Genomic DNA, 19768 nt, shown 5'->3' with positions numbered 1-19768 from the left:
GTCAAAACCACACTGTTCCAGCGCGGGTTAAATACAAAAAATATTTTTCCCCAGCATATGATAATTTCCAGGCAATTTAGGATGAAACAACTGCAACAGCACAGTTCAGGACAGGGCAGATTTAATTACTCTCTTAACTTCAGTTTTTCTTTTAGTCATTAAATCTACGGAACAAGTCTACATACGACAGCAACAGAAGAAGCATGTAATGAGAGAGATCCTTCACACGCTAGCAAAGGTGGTTTGAGGTCTGCGCACATTATGGCCACTTTTTGAAAGTTTTTGGAGAGAAACTCGCATAAACCAGGCCCAGGAATGCCCAACAGTTCCAAATCAGTTATTAATAACTGTCTGCAGGAAGGTGATGAACTGCTTTTGAAGTTAGAGGGCAAGTACTCATAAAATGTAACAGAGGATCATAAGGGGAAATGCCAGATATCAAAGGATGCTTCGTAATTCATATAAAAATATCAACAATGCACAGCAAAAGAACAATGGTAAGTTTTTGCTTTCCAACCAGATTGGATGAGTGTGGTAGAGAAATTGGGCAAAACTTCTAAGAACTGTCCCACGTTATCAAATATATTAGAAACCATACTGCATGCTGCAGACTAGAATCGTCCTGTTCTTTGATGTACCACTGTCATGACTGCAATTTATTTTAAATGAACTTAAGTACAGTGCTGCAAAAACTACAGTCTCATAGGAATACCTTCAAATAAAAAGAATCATATCTTTCATAATCAATGGATTATGCAAAGATCATGTCTCACAAAAAACTGAGGACAGAACAATTAAATTCCAAGCTGTAGAAAGCTGAAAACACACCTACAAGAAGTTAGTATCAGACTGTAGCTCTCAAGAAACATAATTCAACTTGAAAGCTTTGCCTATGGAGGGAGGAAAAAGCCCATTTCTAAGAAACGAGCTGCTGTAGTTTCACTGACAGACATCAGAGGACCTCTCAGCCACTGCTCACTCTACCAGAATGCATTTTCCAAACTGCAGCTTAGAGACAACGCCATAGCAGATATCTATAGCTCCGGCGGTGTCCAGAATCCCATCTACAGTATTTATTCACAGTCCTTAACTTTTACTGTGCTCAGGCATTGCGATGCCAGAACACCTACCTCATACTCCAAAGAACTGCAATGAAAAACAAAACTGTGAGGCAAGAATCACCTCGGGTAATGGACTTCAATCCAGACAATCTATTCTAATCGTGTAAACCAAATATTTAAATACTTTCTAAAACCTTCCTGACCCTTTCCCTAAAACAAGCAACATATGGGCTTTGCAAGCATTTCATCTCATTCCAAGCTACTAAAATATCCTGTTTCCCAAAAATCAATGAGAGCTGGTGGTGCCAGATTCAGATTTATAAAAGCCCAAATGCATGAGAGAATGAAAGAGGGAATGAGTGAGTCTTTCCACTTTTAGATTTACCCATTTAATTTTCCCAGCTGTAGAAGGGGAAAAAGGCCTGTCTGCAGCACGCGTACTCAATGCATTACATACCGCATGCCTCTGTGCATCCCCCTCCCGAAATGACCACGCCTCAAAGACAGGGGAAAATGATGTTGTGCTCTTCTGTCAAAACTAAAGCAATCACCAGCTGAATAGAACAAACCCCGATGATGCTAACAAGGCAGCATTATCTACTGCAAACCAGCAACCCAAAATGTAAGGCTTAATGCAGAATGAAGCTCCTGCAGCTTCCTCTATACAGGGATTAATTTAGATCAGAGGACTTAAGTAACCAGGATAGAACAGCTGCCAAACAATAGAAAAAACCCAACAAGTTTAATTTACACTGCTTGAAAGTCTGAGCTGTAGCCCATTAAATTGTTATAGGCAGAGGACTGCATCAAAGAACTAAGACCTCATACTGTAAGCATGAAGTGCTTATGAAGTGGTTGTCTTAGATGAGCAGCGCAGTGTCTCTGGAGGCTGCAGCGGGAAGAGTGCAGCTTTCCACATCCTTCACTAGCTACTCTCCAGAGTCAGGAGTTTTCAGATAATGAAGCAGTAGGGAAAAATTGCCAAACAGCAGAAATACTCCAAAAAGATAAATTACACACGGCGTAAGCTTCCTTGGTTAGGATTTTAAATTCTGTCAAATTAATCAGCACAACAAAGCCTGGGCTCACACGTCCAACGAGAAGCATACCTCCAAGGCAAGCCCCTTGCCGGGGGCCAGGCGCAGAGGGGGCTGCCGCCCAGGCAGACCCTGCAGCACCGGGGTGCTGCAGGCACAGCCCAGCCCGCGGGGAGCAGCAACGCCTCCCCTGCAAAACCTGTTAAACAAATATTCCACATAAAGACTCATTTGGGAAGAGCACGTTGTCAGCACCTTGCCAGTAATAAATAATGACAGTCCAAACACTTTACTAAAAGCAATAAACTCAAGAAGTGTTTTGGAAAATGGTGAAAGTGATTGATTTAAAGAAGGAAATATCTGAACACAACCACATGCACTTCAGGGTGAAAGCACAGATTACAAATCAACAGTGGCAGAGATCATATTAAATAGCAGACAACACAGAAGTTTTAGGGAAAAAACGCTCAATTCCCCTGCAGGGCTTATTTAACAACTGAGTATATAGCTTCTTAGAATGAATACCTTCAGTTTGTACTTAATGACCCTACGCTATACCCTAAAGAAAATATGCCTCCAGGAATATTACTATACCAGGAACAGGGCTCTATAAAGAAAAATTACTCGAAGGCTATCGAACCCTCTTCACTTGGAGCACTCCCCAGATTTTTCAATGCATCCTCAAAATCAGCTAAATCAATCAAACTTCTAACTACAGTTAATGTCTCTCTTTCTCGGCTGCTGCAAGGGATTCTTGTGCCTGGAAACCACTCATATTGTTTAAACATTTTTTCCTAATCATCATTTTCTACCACTAAAACATACTGGACCGTGACCAATTTTTGCACGTCTTCATCCAGCTGAGTTGGATGCAAGCCATACGGTCAGTGCAGTTTCATAACAAATTCCTTATGGAAAACAGACTCTGGATAAATGTATGCCAGCACCCCTTACCCACTCAAACCAACCATGAGATTACCCAAACAATCTCATGTTCAGATTTGCACAGCGTACACGCATCACGGACATTTCATCCTTAAATTTTGCTTCTTACCGTACCCACTGGAATGGGTCTGTGGAAACACTTCCTCCAAGCTTTAACTTACTGTTTCAATCTCGGGTTTGGGGTTTTTTTAATCTGTAGCTACTGTGATGTGAGCCCAGCCCTTGTACCATCCTTGGCCTCTTGTAGGGTATGTAACTTAAAAACTAGGAATATTGTGCTGTATTTCACAATACAAGTGATTTGAGCATTCAAGCCAAAGAATATGTTTTATTAGTTGTAAATCAGAAGGTAGTTTTACTTTAGAGCTCTTTTGATGAAACAGATTAGAAAATGCAACTCCATCAAGAAGGAAACATTTTGTAGAAAGGATCAGACTGTCGAGAGATCCCACCGACAACATTTCTCAGAGCAGTTTCCAGTCAAACCAGAAACATCCATCCCAAAGCACTCCTTATTTGGTAGCATCTGGTTCAGATGAGGGACTTTAAGGTAGACCCCCACCACTCTGCGAAAGCATCCTGGCCGGCCATCAGGCTATCAGTGGTGTCTGCCTCCAGTCCATGGCAGCTTTCTGAAGTCTTGGCTTTGTTCCCCACCAGAGCAGAAAAGCATTGAAACCCTGGAACCTTTTCCTCTACAGACTCTCCATAAAATCTATTTTAAATGTCTTAAAGAAAAAATTAAGATAGTTATTTATAAATAAATAATTTATTTATAAATTATAAATCCCACTTCCCTTCAATTAACCCACTGCACAGAGTAAGACTGACTTACCATCGACCAAGTTCAGGTCTCCAACATACCGGCTTGTTGGTGCTGCTTTATTAGCTGCCACCTATTGCACATCATCAGCCTCCAGCAGAAAGCCACACACTGATCACTTTCCAAGCTTACACGACAAAGTTCAAACACCATTAATAAATCAATTTGAAAAAAATCAGACTTCTCTGCCTAGAAAGGAAATTCTTACATTCCTTAACATTAAACTCTACTGGGAGCAGAGGAACAGGAGCAAATCATTTCCCTTTTCTAAGGGGGGGTTGCTTAACTATTTAAAAGGTAATTGGGAGCACGGGAGGAAAATTTACACATCCTGCTCTTATTTCAGGGGTTTAAGTAGGGCAGTTGTTATCTTATCAAAACCAGAGGCGCACTCCCCTGGTGTAATACTCCTGCCAGATCAGTGTTTCAAGACCTGAGCACTTGGTGGCACAGACCGACTGTGCTCACAGCACAGAGAGGGTGTGCGGGGAGGGACGGCTGCCAGCCACGCTGCAGACCCACAGCTGCGAGGGGTGTGAGCTGCAACACAAATGAGCTGTTTCTGTAGCTTATTAGCCATGCGGATCAGGCAGGAGTTACAAGCACAGCAGACGGATGCTGGGGCCCCGGGTCTGGCACGGCGCACAGCCCCTCTCCCTGAAGAAGCCCGGACCCCCAGGAAAGAGGCAGGCAGCAGGGAGCGGCACACATGCTGCTCTGCCCCTGGGCATCGCTCCTGGGCTGGGGCAGAGCCCCCACAAGCAGAGTCTAGAGGGACCACTGCCTCTCCTGGGACAGACCAGCATGGGGCCCTGTGGCCACACTGGTGCTGCCGTAGGGGCCGGGACCCTGGCTGTGGCCCCTTCCAGCTGGGGTGGTACGGAGCACCCGCTGCCTTTTCCAGATGGGCCCCACCTCCCGCACCAGCAGCCCGGTCCCTTGCCTGCCCATGGTGGGCATTTCATACTGCCCGGCTGGACACAGAACCCCTGCACCCAGGGAGACTTCGCCTGGCTCCCCCCCGACCGTGACAGGCTGCCACTCTCCAGCTCACCCCATGCTCGCTGCCCGCGGCCTCTCAGGCCAGCCCAGCTGCATCGCCTTGCTAACTAGGAGAAAACCGTGCCCTTTTGATCTGGCTGGCTTGTGCCAGCTTCAGCTGTCCCCGTTGCTGTGCGCACAGGAGCGGGCAGCCACGCTTCACCAGCAGCATGCTGCTCTCAGGGAAGCGGCCACCCCTCTCCCGATCCTCTCTCCATCTGGCTCTGCAGACTGGTGCCTCCTTCTGCCGGTCCCCACGACAGCTTGTGCCTGGCTGCACCAGGAGCCCCACGTGCGAAAAACCTGATGGTGCTGGTCAGCGTTCCCGACTGCCACCCCACCAGGACAGCAACTCCCTCCCGAGCTGCAGCGCTCCTGCGCCGCTGGCGTCTCCTGGCCAGGCATCACACCAGCTCTGCCACCTCTCCTGGTCACCAGGCACGCTTGGAGGTGCAGCACTCAGGGCCAACACTGTTTTTCTCACCCGCGTGCCTTTTTGGTCAGTCCAGAGCACGAGCAACCAACTCGTGGCTCTGCCTCCCGCACAGCAGCGGGCACCGTGAGACCCAGAGACTCCAGCTCAGGCTTACCCCCTGCCACAGGACTGGCCTGCCCTCTGCCCTGCCCTACATCCGTGGTTCTCAATTAGAACAGCCATGGAGACGTGCCACAGGCATCCCAGGAAGGCAGCTGGAGGAGTTCTGCCCTGCTGAACCAAAACAGCAAGTGCCCAGCCACGCTAACAACTGATACGAATACAAGCGGATTGTAACAAGATCCTCCTTCTCTCTGGTAAGCCATTAACCTTTCAGATGACAGCCCTGCAAACTAAATGACTGAACAATTCCCAGGGTCAGCGCAAATCTACATTTTCAAAACCTGACATCAACAAGTAAAAGTTGTGACTGAATCCTGGTCTCTCCGAGAGGAAGATTAAACGCCTGTGACATATCATCTGCAATCAGACTGCTCCATTTCCCAAAGTATCCGTCACAGATTGATAACATCCACGCAAAAAGTTAAGTGCAATTATGTCTGTCACTGTAAAACACACTTCAGCAGCACTGACTGACATCTTGCTTGCAGCTGACAAATTGTGAGAGGGCTGTTTGAATGATGGTGGTAGAGACTCCTGCAGCACCTCGGGGAGGGATGCGAAACTCGCTCCCGAACCACAGAAGCCACACGGGCTCATAAAGCACTGCGGCTGTGATGGGAGCCATCACGTAGGCAGCTGCAAGGCAAAATGGTTTGAGGTTGGCTCTGCATGCATTCACAGAAGTCAGGGACTTGCTCCCAAAAGGCTGGAACTGGACTCGTGAAGAGGAGAACATCACACACAAATCCTGCTCTAGCCTACTCTAACAGAGCTTGAGGCATGGAGGGGCTGAGCCCTACGACACTGCTCAAATGCTCATGACATGTACTTTTCTCCAAGTCCCCAGACCATGCACTGGCAATTGCCGATCCACAGGCTGGGTGAAGTAAAAGTGTGCAAAGGGCCAGGTGAGTTACCTGTTACTAGCACCTCTTTTGGGGAAGGATTACCTTCTTGCTTCCCAAAGCAATGTCACCATGCAGCACCAGAGAGTGCAGGCCTTGAACACAGAGCAGAGGTACTGAGGAAAGTTACATTAAACTCCCACTGGTGACTCAAGTCAACAAAAGCAGTTCTTTACTAGCAGCCTTCTAGGATGGGAAACTGCAAGTGCATTTCTCCAGGCTGCCATTAGTGCCAAGAAGCTGTCGCAGAATTTGGAGAGAAAAGACAGTAAAGCAGCTTGATGCCTTGCACAATGGCACAGTTGTGTTCCACAGCACAGCACGCCATCCTCACTGGGATGGCGAGGGCTGCCGTTAGAGACCATTAAGCCAGATGCCTGCAGTAGGAAACACCAAGGAGAAGAAATGGCTGAAAAATAACATATGCAGTCCAGCTCAAATCTCAAACAAAGCCTCCCCTTGTGCAGTTCTGACTGCGAGCCATAACCCCGCGACACAAGCAGCGGAAGCAGCATTGCTGACGTGCAGCAAGCTGTGGGGGTCAAACCTCTGACACATGACAAAACTCTGATGTGCCGCCATCCACTGCCATCAGTAACTTACATCATGGATCTGAGGAGGAAACATGACTGGTGCAGAAATAAACATCTCCCACAGTAAAAAGTCCTTCCATTTAGGAAGGTTTTGCTGTGCAGAAGCTCACTGGTGTGTTTTACTGGTTTAGTTTATAACCAGTGTTAGCAATTGTTCTGAAGCACCCAAGCATACCCTCTTGATTTAAAATTATTTTATAATGCTAGACAGCAACTGAAGAGAATAGCTTAAACAGGCTGGTCAGCCTAACAGCAGAATCTCCACAGTGCTCTATTTGGCACTGCTCACCAATTTTCTCTTAGCACTCATGGCAGCATCAGAATAACTCGCTGCTGTTCCTGTCAGGATATATCCACACGGAATAAAGCAGCAAACTGGCTACCAGTGTAATCTCATCTCTCCATGGTGATGTAAAAATAAGAGGTTACTTGTGACTACAATCTTCCACAAACATTAAGTGTTGAGTAACTTACCACATTGCTGATAAAGTATTAGAAAAGGCTTTCAAGTAGTATGTGTTCCCCGTAATAATGAAATATTTGCAGGATGCACCTTTATATACATTTCTATTTCTTAAAAAATATATTAGATAATAAATAATCGGAGTAAAAAAAAAAACAGACATGAAAGATGCTTTGAATGATCAGGCTGGTGGTGTAAAAGTTACCTGTAAATCACACACAGGGCATGAGAGTGGAGCTGGCTACAGACAGGTGGTTTTTACTAGGAGGCATTAATGTAACATTCAATTATTCCACTGCATACTGGCTGTTTTAACTCAGCCAAATTAGAATACATTTTATATTGACTATTTTGACATTTGCTTTATTTGGCAAGTAAAACAAAACTGATCCAATTTCCTTGCAGCCATTGTAAACCATAAACTGTACAACAAGAGGTTATAAAATATATAAGCCTTGTAAACACTTCTTTTCAGACTGTCGCTGATGCTCTGAGCTCTAATTTTGGCCCTGTTCCCAATAGCTCTGACGCTGCTCTGTAGCCTTCCCTGCTCGGCCATAAAGTGACCCTTCCACGCTTAGTGATTAAGGACCGCCATTGACATTCTCTTGCTATGATAATTTTTTCTCCTTATTGTGGAAATCTGCCCAGGCAGGAATTTCTTGCAAACAGAAAATGAAGATCTGTGCTCTAAAATCAAGGTATCTTTTTCTCTGATCTCGCATGGCCTGTGCTAAGCAAGTAGCTTACGTCCAGTGAAGCTTCAAAACAACGTATCAGCTCCTGGTGGGACAGGCTGAAATCTCCAGAAGACTGCTGGCTTTTCATCTCTTTTGCCTCCATCTCTGTTTGAAAAGCAAGACAGCATCTCTGCCTGCAGCACACCTGACAGTACAGGACAGCAAGCAGTGTGCCACGGCATGGCAGGTGACTGAGCAAAACTCTCAGTGAAGGAAACATCCAAATGCTTTGGAGAGTTCAAAGAGCCACCGCAAGACAGTAGGTTTAAGTCTGGGTCACGGGTGAAGGCTCAAATGTAGACACCTGCCTTAAAAAGATACCCAATAGCTTTTTTGGGAACAGTTTACAGCAGTTTAAAAGTGCCACTCTCTGAAATGACCTGTAAATCAAGAGTCCGAAGGACATGAGTATTTTCCACCCATACGATACAAGGACCTTTGTATACAAACCAACCCCCCTGGAATTCCCCTCCGCTGTCTCCTTTGAAATTCTAGCTCTCAACAGTTATTGCAATACTGTAAACGTATCTGCAGTATACCAAATGCCTAGTGCAAAAATACATGTTTGCTTAATTAAGCAAAAGCCCAAAGGGACCCACAGAGAATGTGCTGTCCCCTGGCAATAGCCTGGCCTGGAGTTCAGTCGATGAGCCTCATCAGTAGGAGCCCATCTCACACTGGATGCTGTGCTTTCATAGCAAATTCCAGGAGTACGAAGCACTCAGTTTAGCCTCCGTCTGTGTTGGTTTGTTGCTTAACAACACTCTGCTTTGTCCAGAGAAATCCAGCAAGTAAGCTGTCAATGCAGGACTACTATTATATGCAAGTATACACACAAGTGCATACATTTATACACACAAATACTGTGTATAACACAGGGAAAACAACCTGGACAGACACTGCCAGTGTCTGCCCAGAAGTGCTGCTCCTGTCAGTCACTGCAGGTTGAGCAGTCTGCTCTGCATGCCCAATGTCAGCTGCAAGACTGGAGCACAGTAGTTGGGTCCAAGAAAAGAAAAAACACGGACAGTACTTCAAACCATGAGTGGACTGATTCTGGAGAATGAGCAAAACAAAACTTGTCTCCCTATGCATTAAAATCTGTATGAACGCTTCTCCCTCCCTTTGGACAAGGAGAGAAATCGACTTGGCTATAGTTCTGGCCCACCCTCCAGGGGTGACCCACGTGTACTTGTTGAAAACTACAATATCCCGCACAGTTTAAAGAAAAAAAAGGTGTAGTTTGCTGTTTCCCTTCCTCTGCAGGCTTCTTCTTTCTTCTGACTTCTTCACCCATATGCTTTTATACAACGACAGCCAAAAGAACTTCCAGTAGGCAAATACTTGAAAGAACGACACATTTCCTCATTATCAGATCATGCCACGTAATCATTCATACTGACGTGGTACCCTGGTCTTGATTCCACCAGGCAATGTTAGTAACAATACACCATGCAGCATCAAGCAGAAGGGGCTGGAAAGCAGAAATCTTACCTTGGCAAGTTAGGAGCTGGTGTCGAAGACGGTACTTGGGAAGGAGGAGTCGCAGGCTGCGAAGATTCATGGTTGCGTGGAACTCTGCCCATCCGGTACCAAATGCCCATGTTGTTCAACTCCCTATGTAATCAACACAGAAGACATTAATGCTACAAGCAAATGCTGCACACGTGCACAAGTATCAGGCACTGACGTGTTTCACAAACACCTTGGTTAGTGAGAACCAGTCTAATTGAAAAAAAAAAAAAAAGGGGGGGGTAGTTAATTCCTACATCAAACTCACTAACACTTGTACTTATGTAGACTTTTCTAATGACAAGCTTCAGCTCTTACAAAACTACTACTTAGTAATTATAGGAAAACAGGGTGCTTAGCCTTGGTACAATTGAATTTATGACAACAGCTTCTGGAGCGAGGGGCACTTACCCTATGAACGTGTACTGAGGAGGGGCTTGTTTAGATCTACCCAGGATTCGGATATCACAGATCGCTGCCTCTGTAGAATCTCGAGGGATGAATTTAATGCACAGCCTCTTCTTTCTGAAAGCTATTTCTTCTGCAAAAACAACCCAGGACACAGGGTGGTTTTTATGCAAGATTAGGGTATAAATGTTATTTATTGTCTCTCCAGATATTAGGCAGATAATTATGGCAGGAACTGGAGCCAAAGAACAGATATATGTCAACAAACCAGACAGTGCAGTGCCATTCAGTGACTGGAGAAATTTTCTATCAGGAGCTCTCTGTACACTGTGTGAGATTTGTTATTAGGCACTGCGATAAACCAATACTCCCTACTACCCTCTGCAGAGAAGATAAGACATCATGTATGCCACAGAGTACTGCACCACGGAACAGAAATGGCAGGTGATTTTTCCACTTACACATACTTCTCACATTTGCTTTCTCTTTCCAAGATAATGTTTGCCTTACCGGCCTGGATAGTCGTATCTAAATATTCCTCCTGCAAGCATTGCCTCTAGGAACATACCTGGAAGCTGCTGACACAACCGGTCAGTTTATTCTGCCAAGTGCTTCCAAACAGCCAACCAAACCGAGAGGAGGAGCAGGCAGAAAAACAGACTGCCATGCAGAGTGGCTAACAGTAAAAGCTGTCTGCCCAAATCTCACGCATCCTAAGTGTTAATGACCTCTCCTGACTCAGTCAGCAAGCACTGAAATGATACTCCCACCGTGTTTACCCTGGTATCTTTGTAGGGATAAACCAGATTTACAAAGCAGTAATTGCTAGGACCTCCTACAGGGCAGCTGTGCTGCACTGACCTGTGTTCAGAGGGTGAGTGAATTTGCTGCACGGCCCTTTCCTGCTATGCATCGCAGAGCAATTTCACTTTTTTCCACGTTATCCATCAAGAAAAACTCAAGCCCATCAGAGTTAAGGCTTATCTGTATGATGAATTAATGTATATGCACGCTGTCTGTCTGCATGCAGATACAATCCACATCCAGTTATGGGTCTGTCGCATGACAATGGGTGGTACCAGCACACAGATACAGATCTGTGGTGCTTGGAAGCCGTTGCTCTGTCTCACCCTAGAGTCCACGACAGTCTCAATGTGAGCAAGGTGAGGTTTCTATTTGTGAATGCAGGCACTTGAAAGACATGACAGAAGTCCATTGATAAACTGAAACTCTAAAGTGCAGCCACTGAACCAAAATCTGGAAACAACCAACAACTGCAAACAAGTGCCTGCAAAATCAAAACCCTTCAGTTTAATATGAATAAATATCCTCCAGCTTAAAAATATGCTCTCACTTCAACAGATGGCAAGCAGCCCTGTCTCTGTAGGCTCCTCCTGTTTCGTAATCCGCACCTTGGAAAAAGCAATCCATCCTGGCCTCTGAAATTTGCTGTCGCACCAGCACCAATAACTGTACAGACAGTGCGAGGTGTGTCACAATACAGCATCTGTGCATGCAGCTTTGCAGTTACAGTGCTGCTTTTTAGAGATGTTAAATACCTGTATCCCTGAAGCCTAGTCTTCTCCTGCTGTGGAAAACTGGGCTTTTATTTGAAGTGCCTAAAACTGATTTTAGGAGCCCAGGGTTTAAGGTTTCCACATCTGAAAATTTTCTCAGAACCTAGTAAGGAGTACTATATTTAATATACTTACTATAAAAAGTCAACCGTCAGAGAAGAGCACAGAAACATGTAAAACCACAAATTTAACTCTGAACAAAATCAGTGCCTCTTATTTGACTTTCACAGTAAGTACAAAGCTGACTATTTGCTTTTTTGTCTTTGGTCTCTTTCACACTTGGCTAGAGCCTGCAGTCTGTAGCAAACTTGGTTTAGGAGCTGGATTCATTAATTACACATGCTTAACCAGAGTTAATTTTAAGTAAACATATTATAAACAGTCAATCGACATGTGTTCGTTCATGCTAATGGAGGCAGGGATATGCACCACCTCATTAATACAGACAGTGCCTCTGCTTTAAAGATTGCATGGGTCGCAATCCAATGCATTTTAAATTAATTACAAAGTCCCCTTCCACCTTTCCACCAGGACTTTCACAAAAATTACAGCAGCACACAGTAAGTGTCCAGCACTCCCAAGGGCGAGCAGGATAAGCTGACGACTCTCCCCTGCGCCACACGTGCCCAGGAATTCTCCAGGGAAAGGGGGTGACCCAGGGGAATGGGAAATGGGCTGCAGAGCCTTTCACTTCCAGGTCACAGGTTCAAATCAGAACCAGGTCAGTAGTGACTGAAAAACCATCCTCATCTGCTGCAGACCCAGATGAATTATTCCCTGCAAAGCAAGCTCATATAACTCCTTTCTACTCATAACTAGGCTGGATTTCATTACTGACGAGCACTGGTACCAGCCCTGCTCTTGAGCAGTATCTGTACACTCGGCACCAGCGCGTGGTGTCCTGCAGCCCTTCCACACTCAGCTCCCACGGGGCTCGTCCCCAGCCTCCTCCGTACTGCAAGTCGAAAGCACTTGATGCCTGCTGCAGAGCAGAGTGCCGCGACCAGACATGGCTCCAGCTGCTGCTGCCATGAGTCTCAGGGGATCCAAATACACTGTTCAGGAACTGCTGACTTAAATGTTGCAGCGAAGCCATTTCTGCCTTGCAGAAATCAGGATGGTATTTTCCCTGGATGTTCCACTTGTGCCTTCTCTCAGCAAGTGCAAACATACCCCACCATCCTCAGCGCTACCTGCCAGGACACGGGCCTTCATTTGTTCACAGAGGGAGGCGTAAAGCCAGCGTGCATGACCCAGCACCACGAGCACATGCCCTTCCTTTCCGTATCCATTTGTGAACATCCCCCAGCACAGCAGTTCTGCTCCCACTAGGCCTAGTCCCCCCTTGCAAAATGAAAGAATAAACAACTCCTTCCAGCCCCAGAGCTGTGCTGCTCTAGCAGGCGAACTGGTGACAGTCAGGCAGCAGTATTAAAAAGCCTGAAGAGTACAGGAAAACCGAAGGCTGTTTCATTGCAGTCCAGAGCTGCCCCCAAACATGTACATGTAACCCCAGAGAGCAGCAGTGCTGAGAGCGTCCCTTGCCTGGGACACAGCCCTCCACCACCCGACCACACAGGCACCGGTGGAGCAGCTGCTCCCAAGACACGGGACTGAAGCACAGATGCCAACTTACGTGTATCGATGGTCTCCTGAATGGGGATGAAGCCCACGGGTAAAGTGTCCTTGATATCAATGAGCTTCATATCAACCAAGACGTTGCCTAAATGACTCTTTGGAGAGAGAAAAGAAACAGTTGACTATGACAATGTCACCACATTCAAACCCAGCTTTTCTCACCTGCTGAACCCCAAGACGCCTTGTCATTGTATCTGACCACCAACTTTAAAAATGGCAAGGAGGTACCAAGCCAACACTTGCAACTGTCCCTGCTGCAGAAACTACATGATGATCGACTAGGAGATACCAGACAACTTTCAGCATTTACAGATTCTTACACCTCACCCACTGCCATACTTCTGGATCCTCGGAAGCACAACCAAATTCTTCCCTTTGGAAACACGGCAGTTCAAAGTATTACCTCCACTAACTCATCCACTGAACAGGTCACCTTAGTTCTCACAGAGTCTACATCTGCAATAGCAAAATGACGTTTCTGTGACAGTAACAGCAGAAAGCATTATGGGAAGATGGTTCATACAGACACAGCCAAAGTTATTATGTGCATTAGCTAATTAGTACTGAATAGACATGATTCCAGCTCCAAACGCAGGCGCACTCCAGAAGAGCAGGCCATTTGGAATGAAGAACTTCATTTGGAGTCCATATGAATTCTGAACTGATGCCTCGTCCTATTAATCAAGGCTTGAAGAGCTCAAAACACAATTCAGAATGACAGCCTCCACAATTGTTTAGAGACCAGATTTTCTTTGCAGTTCTCGTTAAAGCCAGCATTGCTGCCAATAATCTGGATTCACGTATGGAAGAAAAAACACACTTTAGTTACTGCACAGCCTTTATAAACAGAAATGCAATACAGAACAATTAAAATTTCATCCTAAGCCATCAAACCATGTCAGTGTGTTTTACTGTTACTGGTTGCTCAGTACCTCCTTTAGTTTTTATCTGGCAGAGCATTTCAGGCAAACCTCTACTCTCTGATTATTACACTGAACTATTTTAAAACATATTTAAATTTGCAGCCTCTGAAATAAGGGGAGATCAGGCCTGAGATTATTTTTTGGAGGTTCTGCATTTCATGGTCAACTCCTCACCAGGAGGGCCACCACCCCTGCAGCCCTGTCCCACCACACACAAGCGTGGCACATGTCCTTTGCTTACGCAAAGTGGCTGAGGCCGGGCAGTCCCCACATGCCTCTGTCCCTCCTTTGGCCAGGGCATCTCAAAGCAAGCAATGCAGGATGCTGCAAAGTCTGAATGTATCAGTTAATGTGGTCCTGGCACAGCAAATGGTAGATGAAGTAGTTGCTGCTGACTCATCTTTCATGTTTTATTTATCCAAACTGTCTGGCTGTGTTACATCAGTGTGCAACTTTCAGCTGAACCAACGATCATTCCTCCATCAACAGCAGACAGGTAGGAGAGATGCCTCTGATAAGTTCGTTAGCTGCTGAAACACTGGTAGTCAGCACTGATGCTCTGCCATATACACGGGAGAAAAGGGCACAAAGCCTCCCCGTTTGTGAGATGTACCATTCGGGGCCTCCTCACCATGACACTCAAATACCAGCAACATCCTCATAATCTGTCAAATATTGTAAGCTGTTGAGAATGATGGTTCTGATAAAGAGGCACTACAGACTGTCTCCATTATAAACCAGGTATCTGAGGTGCATTAACTCTGCTAACTACAACATGTTCTTCAGGACAAATAGTTCCCAGTGCTTTGTTAAAAACAAAAAAACCCTGAGCAGTAAAACTTCCAACCCAGAGCGCAGCAACACATCAGTGTCCAGGCAAGAGTAGCCTCTCCCTCCCAGATGAGGGCTCTAGGTCACTGCTACAGGGAGGACCGAGGCCTTTTAACCCTCAGAGGTCCCCAGTCGGGCAGCACATTGTACCCCTGTGTGGCCGGAGAGTACTGAGAGAGGAGGGAAAACTCTTGCTGGGCTAACGAGGGACAAGGGTGCTGCTCCCTGCACAAGCGGAGAAGGCTGTTCCCCCACTAGTCCGGTCCCCTCCTCCCCCCAGCCCATCAGCCCACTTCCAGTCTTCAGCACTCCTGGTCCTCCAGCTGCGGGATCAGCTCTGTGTGCTTCCCAGGGGCTGGCAGACTGGCGCCAGCATCTACTGGTCTGGTCTCTGCCTCGCAAAAAGGCCCCCCTCGCACACGCGAAGCCTATGGCCTCAAGCAGCACGAGCGTACATTCTGTCTCGCATGGGCAGAGGGGTGTCCTTGGGAGGGAGCCTGCTCAGCTGGCCAGAGGAGGCTGACCAGCCTTGGGAAATCCACCCTCTGAGAAGAGAGTGCGTTCCCGCCATCCATCGGGTACAGCTGCGGTGAACCACAGGAGCACCGGCTCCACACCGGTGCCCAAACACCGGCAGCACTGACCGCAGGCTGCTTCCCAGGAAGCTCTGCCAGAAGCGCCCGCAGGTCTAACATACCACTGACGCAGGGCTCGAGACAACCCGTGCACGGGACGCAGCGAATCACGCCACACCTCGCACAGCAGGCTGCTGTGCAGCTGGGACCAGCAGTCTTTCCCCCACGCTGCCTTTAATTCACTCCTCATCAATATGAGGAACATATTCCCAAACCATGCCGAGCAGAGGATTCATGCCAAAAGCCCAACAGGCACCGACTGAGGGTATTTACACTGTCTCTGGTAGCCAGCAGTTGCTACTATCCTGTAATTATTTCTGACAACCTCGCATTTAAGGTAGCCACAGATAAACTTAATACTCAAATCATCACAAATCTGTTTAATACCCTCCCCGCCTATTCTGGGGCTATTATTCCTGCTCCTGCGGGTACTCCAGGATGAAAAGCACAATTATTGTTCATCCACCCCAGGAAGCGGTATTTCCCATAGCTTTGGAGCTTTATTTTAATCTAGAGGCAGGCAGGGAAGTGGATGGAATAAAGGTCAAATGCTGGAAATTGGCAGCCCCCGGCTTTCCTGTCAGGACCTGTGATCAGCCTCTGAAGTCGCAGTTGCTTTTCTGTTCCCGTCATTGGTGAAAGCACGAGTACAAAATGGTATCTCCATATCCTGACAACTGAGTCACTGTGAATATCCAAAACACGATGAAAAGCAGGATTACCCACTAGATGGAGTGCATTCATTGTAGAATTAAATAGATCCTCCAGAAAAGAGGAAGTTTTCACACTAGTCTCAACCAAAAACACAGTAGAAGGCATCAGGCTCTCAGTGCACATGGTCTCCTCTCCTCCACGGAAGATGTGGGCAGACAACTGCCACTAATCAGAAATTAACTTATGCTTAATAGCCATACCAGAAGATTACAAGAATACGGTAGCATATGCACAACATGGGCAAATTTTCAAGAATAAGCACGAAAAACAACAAAGAAATAAAAGCTAATCCTGCAAGAAAATATCTATGATGCACCTGGATTCAGAAACTAACATTTCCTTCATCAACACTACCTGCAGCATTTGCTTCTCTAGGTAATCAGAGCTAGAAATTCATCAGGATCATGAGCATGCAACGCCCATTGCTACAGCAGGAAACTAGCGTGATGGGGTTACTGAAATGCAAGCATTCCCTTTTCTGCTGCTTTTATTGCAGATTTTGCCAACGATTTCTTTCCATGAAGAACATAGACAAAATGCAAATATCTAGCCATTGCAGTTTGCCTCCTGACTCACCCAAACCCAGTGAAATGCCTGCTTGAATTATAATTGCCTCCATAAAATGAATCATCTTATGGGTAAGAGCATACCAGGCACAGATGCAAATCATGCAGACACTCAGCAAACGGACTTACATTTTCTTTTGAAAATGATCTCGTGAAGCACAGGTATCGTGTGACCTTGGATTTAAATAAGCCATCTTTCCAGAGGTCAGCATCCAAGCCATCTGCTGTTTGTGCAACCTGGAAAGAAGAGACAGAGGGAGAGAGGAGACATGTGAGCCAAGATAAAGTTAATGTATGTGCAGTATTTCTTCCTCAGACCTCTTCTAATTAACAGTAGCCCGAACTCTCACAGCATCTCATTAGTTTTTTCATGAGGTGCAGTGCAAAGAACTTTCAAGAGGAGGTATAAAAAGAAGTTCTAAAAACGCTGTCTCTCGGGAGTCCGTTGATTAAAGATGCTCTGACAAAGGCTATTCTAATGAGGAGAGAGCAACTTTGGTTACAGTCTCCAAACAATAGTTTGGAAAAGTCAGCATATCGAGGCTCTCATTACCACCCTACACGCAAGGGTGCACTGGGGCAAGCTGTGAGGAGCGTTCTGTGTACACAAAGCACAGAAACTGCCCAATCTCAGTATTATTTTCACAGAAAAGCCAGAGGAATTCTGGCTTCCAGGCCAAAAAGCTGCTTCCAGCAGGTGGGGAAAGCCCTGGTCACTCGCAGACTTTAGCAGCAGTACTGCGCGTGAGGACGCACCCTGCAAACGTCCCTCTCCAGTGCAACCCTGCATCCAGTCGAATCAGTGGCACACACCACACGGAGGGCAAAGGAAACAGACCCCAGGCCCTCCACCAAAGAGACAGAGGCACGTGCAGGAAGAGAAAGGCAGGAGAAGATCTCACTTTCGAGTGGATTCAGGGAGTGGGCACGAGGCAGCACCATGCCAGGGAAAGGACTCTGCTCTATTAGCAGCTGGGCACTCACCCTGCATGGTGCAAGCTGCTAAGAGCCCCTGCCCCAAAAGGTTTGTTGTCGAGTAAGACAGGAGACAAGAAGGCAAACACAAAGAGAAGGGTAGCAGAAATAAGATTACCCCACCAGACTAACGCCCAACTGATGGCTCCCAACAGGAGACTCTAGCATGGTCTGAAGCTACGCAGAAGCACAGCTGAACTTCTGCCTAATGCCTCTCAGATGGGGGCAAACCACTCCACCGCAGCTCTTCCAAGTCTAATCTTATTGAATTGAGTAAGATCTTGGCCCCAGAGCAGTCTGATAACAAAGAGCTGACATTTGTTGTTACTGTTTGCACCCATGTTTTGTCGAGCAGAGACTCTGCGCAGGGAGCAAGAGATGTGTGCTGACAAGACCCTCCAATTATCCGAAGTGTGGGAGAGAAAAGCGTGTTTATTGTCTGATCAGCAAAGGGAGCAAAGTGCATTGGCTGCTCTTCGCATTTCGGCAACTACTGTTCACAAGCCCCTGCTCAGCTCAAGCCCTTGTACAACACACACAGCTTTTCTGGTCAGGCTTCTGCAAAGAAACACGCATCATTTTTAAACAGTAAAATTTTAAAACAGGATTTTGGTGGGATTTTTTATTTCTTTATTATTCCTTGAATTCAACTCTTTCCTATAGTTTAGGAATATATAAAAATCCACGTGCATCTCCCTCCCCTATGGGTAAGTCAGTCATGGTGAAAAGATATTCAGAAAACAGACTGCTTAGAAAAACTGTTGGCATATAGGGACACTTAGCTTGAACTCCAGCCCTTGTCAGAAACAGTCTGAGGGACTACAACCAGATTTAATCACTTCATTAATTAACATGGTTCGAGTTCTACGTTTCAGTTTTTCTTGTGTTAGCCAGTTTTGTTTTCTTTGTTCCCACATTACAAGATGCTCAAAACTCAACAGGCAGTGATAGACCCAGTCTGCAACTGTAAAATTGGTGCTATACAAGTGGCTGTCAAATGCACTTTTTATCTAACCTCCTCTGTAAGCTTTGGGAACTTTACATTACTTCCACCTCAAAAATTATTTGGTATTGTTGTAAGTACATCACTTCAGTTGATATCTCCTCTACAACTCACTGCCCAGGGCACAGCTGGATCACACCTGGCTGAGACATCTGAAGTGCCCCCACGCTGGCGGGCTGGCACTGCCTCCCCTCCAGAGGAAGGGAGGCCCGGCACTGCTGTACTCTGACTTAAGGGTGAAAAAAACCCAAAAACTCCAACCCACACCACAAACCCTTTTAGGAACAACCCTGCCATTCTAACCCATCACATATCTAGTAGAAAGACCCAAGCTGGTTCTGCAGGGAGCCACGTGGCGAGGCACCCGACCCCTCTCCAGGGAGGTGCAGCAGTCCAGGCTGACCCCGCACTCCCCTTCCCGCTCCTGCCCCTGCCTGATGGCCGGCCTGGGCAGCGCAGGAGCCGGGCACTGCTGGCAGCTGATGGCAGGACCTGGGTCCTTGGCTCCCAGGAGCCAGCAGTGCCAGGCCTGGCCCACAGCGCTGCCCCACAGGGACAGGGTCCCTGCTGAGCAGCCACTCAGGCCCCTCCGATGCTTCCCCACCCAGCTGAGCTGCCGGCTGCTGCCCAGCTGCCTGCCTCGGCAGCACCAGGCAGGCTGCACTGTGCCACTTGCGGAGCCTCACAGCAGGAGGTGAGCAGCGGAGCAAAAAGCAGCCAGGGGTAAGAGCTTGCCAGCCCTGGGGCCCCATGGGAATGCCAGCAAAACCATTCCTGCTT

The 19768-nt window shown here is 46.8% G+C and overlaps 1 protein-coding gene across 4 annotated transcripts in view; it reads right to left on the bottom strand.

Moving 5' to 3' along the window:
• MVB12B (multivesicular body subunit 12B) overlaps positions 1-19768 on the bottom strand; it is a 65515-nt gene that overhangs the window by 34502 nt on the left and 11245 nt on the right. For all 4 annotated transcript variants that reach the window (XM_076355643.1, XM_076355640.1, XM_076355642.1 and 1 more), the window contains 4 exons: positions 17140-17247; positions 13340-13436; positions 10130-10259; positions 9701-9823 (listed from right to left, as the gene is read on the bottom strand). In XM_076355643.1, coding sequence (XP_076211758.1) covers positions 9701-9823; positions 10130-10259; positions 13340-13436; positions 17140-17247 — 458 coding nt within the window. The remainder of the gene's footprint in view (positions 1-9700; positions 9824-10129; positions 10260-13339; positions 13437-17139; positions 17248-19768) is intronic.

The sequence above is a fragment of the Aptenodytes patagonicus genome, chromosome 18 (genome assembly GCF_965638725.1).
Source record: "Aptenodytes patagonicus chromosome 18, bAptPat1.pri.cur, whole genome shotgun sequence".
NCBI lineage: Eukaryota > Metazoa > Chordata > Aves > Sphenisciformes > Spheniscidae > Aptenodytes > Aptenodytes patagonicus.
The sequence above is the reverse complement of the archived record's forward strand: the minus strand, read 5'-3'. Positions and strand labels throughout refer to the sequence as shown.